General features: G+C 39.1%; 1 gene segment (V, D, J or C); it reads left to right on the top strand.

The window, feature by feature from the left end:
* LOC108491293 overlaps positions 1-2,901 on the top strand; it is a gene marked incomplete at its 5' end in the record, with an annotated part of 4,318 nt that extends 1,417 nt beyond the window's left edge. Inside the window, 1 exon segment of the C gene segment in view lies at positions 2,376-2,901. Coding sequence covers positions 2,376-2,698 — 323 coding nt within the window.
* Between the last annotated feature and the right edge of the window lie 1,421 nt (positions 2,902-4,322).

Here is a 4,322-nt window from a genome sequence, read left to right as displayed (position 1 = left end):
TAAAAAAAAAAAAAAAAAAAAAAAGGTGGCTTGCTGAATAATCGGAAGCAATGTCATTTTTAGAGTGAAAATGTAGAATAAACTTCCAAATGAGAGACTCCATAGGACAAGATCTAGGCAGATAACTCATTTCTGTCTCTTTTCTACAATGAATGTAAATTTAAAATGATTTCTTAAAGTACTAGAAGTACAGCTGTGCCCAAAATCTCAAAGAAATTTTTTAAAACAAGGGAAAATAATTATATCATAATGCCTACAGGTTTGTAGAAAAATAGACAATATTTTAAAGAATAGATTCTTTTGTTACTTGTTCATATTTTTACACTGTCAAGGAGGTAGGTGATGTCATAGCTAGCTCGGTCAGCAGCCCTCCTGGTGGGCTTTTTCATGACTCAGTGACTCCGCGGATTCGGTGTGGTAGTTCACCCCGCTTCTAATGGCCGCCCGCGGTAGCCCGATTAGCTCTGTGTGGGCAGCTTTCCTGAGGCACAGTGATGGATACGAACAGTGCCACTACTGGAAAGAGAACAGAAATGTGGAGCCACTGGGCTAACGAGGGGAAAAACAGAGAAAAGTCGTTTATTGTAGATTTCAAAATTAAAATTCACATTCATTACTATATCCCTTATTGAAATTTTTCACTAGAGGACTGTAAACAGCAGAAAACTATTTTCCTCAGTGCTATATCTTTAGCAAATTTATATAGATAATAATAGTCCAACCCAAAAGAAAAATTATTATATATAATTATAACTCTGGGGGTAAAGTTCACACCAGGAAAAGTTGAATTTAATGCCATCAATATGCCATTCAAGTCATAGTAAGTTCACTTTGAATTCACATTAAATATCATTAAATAATATTGTACATTAACTAGTTTTTTAAAATAAGATAAATTTATTACATGTTTTTAATTTTCAAAAATTTTAACTGGTTAGGTAGGATATTTTATTTGTACCCAAAAGATCGGCTAATAAAAACTCAGTAGAAACATAGCTTCTAATACCTTAATTCTGATAGATGTTTAATATTGCTTTTTAATCCCATAATGTCTAGAATTATTTGATGATTTGTTTTGGGTTGATGATTTTCTCACTGATTTTAAAAGATACAAGATGGATCATTTTGTTCTAACAGCTTCGCCAGGACCACTTAAGGGTTTTTTGAAACTGTTTTTGAATCATTTAAACTATTTAACCATTTCAAATTACTTAAAAACTATTTCAAGTCCCTTAAAAAATTAATCTATATTTTAAAAAATGAGATATCCTGAAATAACTTAAATATCAAATATAGTGATTATTAAACATTTTAAACCCAGATGGGAAATTGAAAGCTACTGCAAATCCACCCAGTCTGGAGAATCTTTGAAGGGTGTTTTCCTCTGCTTATTTTCCAAAACTCACATCATTTTTCTGACAGGGGTATTTTTTGCACTTATTTGGGAAAATTTTAGTAATGAATGTTTAAAGAGAAGAAAATATCAAACATGAAAAGTTTAATATATTACTGTTGAACTATTTGGTTAACATTGGAGTTAGTTTAGAAATAATAACTTCTCGTAATTCTGTTTTTTCTCAGCAAAAGATGCTTGATTTTTCATTTTTACTGCTACTCTCTCACCCGAAAGTTGGCATCCCCTCAGAGGGGGATTTCCAAGAGACCATCTGGCAGCTGCCAAAGGTCAGAAGTGAAGCTAGCCAGTTCCTCCCAGGCAGGTGGCCAATATTACAGTTGACCTCTTCTGGTGTGGCTAAAAATTGCCCCATGCAGTTACAGGCCATCAGACCAGGGCCCAGGTCTCACCTGGAGGTTTTCTTGAAGGTTGGGAGAATTGCTGGACATTCATTCAGACACAGACCCTGGCTTGAAGCTCACTTAGCAGACTGGGTTTGGCCTGGCCACACCAAAGGAAGCCAGAGAGAGACTGATATCAGAGTAAAGTCATGAGAGAGGGATGGAGAAAATGAAAGCTGGTCTTTCACTGCCTATCTTCTTACTTATAGATATGCAGGTGTTCAGACTTCTGAACTCCAGGGGCATCAGATGAATTGGTTTATTTTCTGTGCATGAAGCCGAGCCATTGCAGCTGGCAGGAATGCAGTTGCTGGAAAGAAAGGCAGGTCAGAAAAGCATACAGGGAAGCCTGAAAATGACCTCGAACACAACTTACTTTCTAAAGAGTAGCCAGGCACTAGGGAGTAACTCAAACCAACAAGGCTGTCTTTGTGTGCTTCCTGGGCTCGTTGCTCTCGTTCTGAAAGATAAGTGTGCTGTTCTGTGTGCCTGTCTCTAATGTGCCTGTCCACACACAATGTACCCAAGAAAAGACATTATCTGTTACTTAATCCCATCTTCTGTGCTTCCTTCCTCAGGGGATGTGGCTAAGCCAACCGTCTCCATCTTCCCACCATCTACGGAACAGTTGCAGTCTGGAAGTGCCTCACTTGTGTGCTTCCTGAATAACTTCTATCCCAAAGATGTCAAAGTGAAGTGGAAGGTGGATGGTACTGAAAAACAAAATGGCATCCTGAACAGCCTGACAGAGCAGGACAGCAAAGACAGCACCTACAGCCTCAGCAGTACCCTGACACTGACCAAACAGGAGTATGAAAGCCACAGTGTCTACGCATGTGAGGTCACGCATCAGAGCCTGTCTACACCTGAGCTCAAGAGCTTCAACAGGAATGAGTGTTAGAGCCAGAGGCCCTGGGCATCACCACCTGCTACCCAGGCCCAGCCTCAACTCTCCCTCTTCAGGCCTTGGGCCTTTTCCCACAAATGACCTGCCCCTGTTGCAGTCCTCCAGGCCCCTCTCCCCACCCCATCCTCCTCCCTCTCCCTGGCTTTAGTCATGCTAATATTTGGGTGAGAATGAATAAAGTGAATCTTTGCACTTGAGATCTCTGTCCTTCCTCATTTAATGTTTGTTTCACATTGTTTTTCTGACTACCCAGTTTCTTTTCTAAGGAGGTAAATACTTAGTAGCCCTAAAATGTGCCACACTTATGAAAAAAAAAAAATCATCTTCATTTGCTGCACCTGACTGTCCTCTACAAGACAGTCCTCCCTGAAGCCCACATGTGCCTATTCACATCTCATCCCTCTGGGCCATAGTGGGTTGGTAGAAGCTTCTTTATTTTCCCCTCCTAAGCCCTCGCAGTCCTTCTGAAGGGTGGCAGTCCTTTCAAACACATATTTTGTGATCTAATTCAACCTCCTGTGAAAAGCTGGCAAAGCAAGGGACAGTCATTATCACAGCATGATATGAAACAACAGAAAGCAAAGACAACCTAAATCCAACGCATAATAGGGAAATTTCCAAACCCATCATGGCACTTGACCTTTATGAACGCTCATGCCTTCATGAACGTCTTCTGCCATGGGCAATGTTGAGCACTGTCCACAGCCTACTGTAGGTCTCACTAGACTGTGAGATTAAATAAGTTCATCAAAATTTTGGAAAGGTTCTATAAAGCTGAGAGACAATCATATATTATCAGCAATCCAACGCTTACATGACGGTGTCTGTCCATCAGATACCTTAAGCAACAATAAGAGACTCGTTTATGAAAGTAAAACTGGAAATAAGCAAAATGTCCACCAAGAGTTAAATTTTGCTATGTCCACAAATGAAGGAAGAGAATTAATAAGGTACAGTTGTACCAATAATAGAAATTACTCTCATAAATATGATATTAAGCAAAAGAAACCAAATAAAGAAGAGATGTTCTGGATATTTCCCACCCATCTAAGTTTAAAACTAGGTAAAAATTAAAATTAGAAATTGGTGCGAGGTAAGAGGAGTTGGTGGAGGTAGTGCCCAGGAAGTAAGAAGAAGGGGAATCAGGGTTGGGGAAATGTTTCTTAGTGCAAAGTATGCCACTTTGTGGGAATTATACTAGATTGTAAAATTAAGATCTGTGTTCTTTCTGAGTATGTTTTATTCTTCATAATAAGTTCACATAAAGAAATGCCTAATGCCCAGTTTATAGACAAAGGAGACAAGAAAGAATAAGTCAGAGGTCAAGCCCAGAAAGATGGTAAATGGGGGACCCAAGATAAAATTTTCACATCCCTAACTCTGCTTTCTTGAGCCCTCCATCTTGAGCCTTCCAGAGCTCAGGGTACAAAACGTAGATGATTTTCCTCCTCCATCTTTCTAACTAGAAACACCCATATATAAAAATGGGTTGGAAAAGATCTTTAGCAATAGGTCAAAGAACAGAAGTAACTTTGTCCAGGTGTAGAGAACCCACATATTGAAAGTTGTCTTTGGGACAAAAGAAGGGAAGCATAATACTAATTTTCATGTTCTTCCC

Source organism: Nannospalax galili, unplaced genomic scaffold (assembly GCF_000622305.1).
Source record: "Nannospalax galili isolate Female #2095 unplaced genomic scaffold, S.galili_v1.0 scaffold1460, whole genome shotgun sequence".
NCBI lineage: Eukaryota > Metazoa > Chordata > Mammalia > Rodentia > Spalacidae > Nannospalax > Nannospalax galili.
The sequence above is the reverse complement of the archived record's forward strand: the minus strand, read 5'-3'. Positions and strand labels throughout refer to the sequence as shown.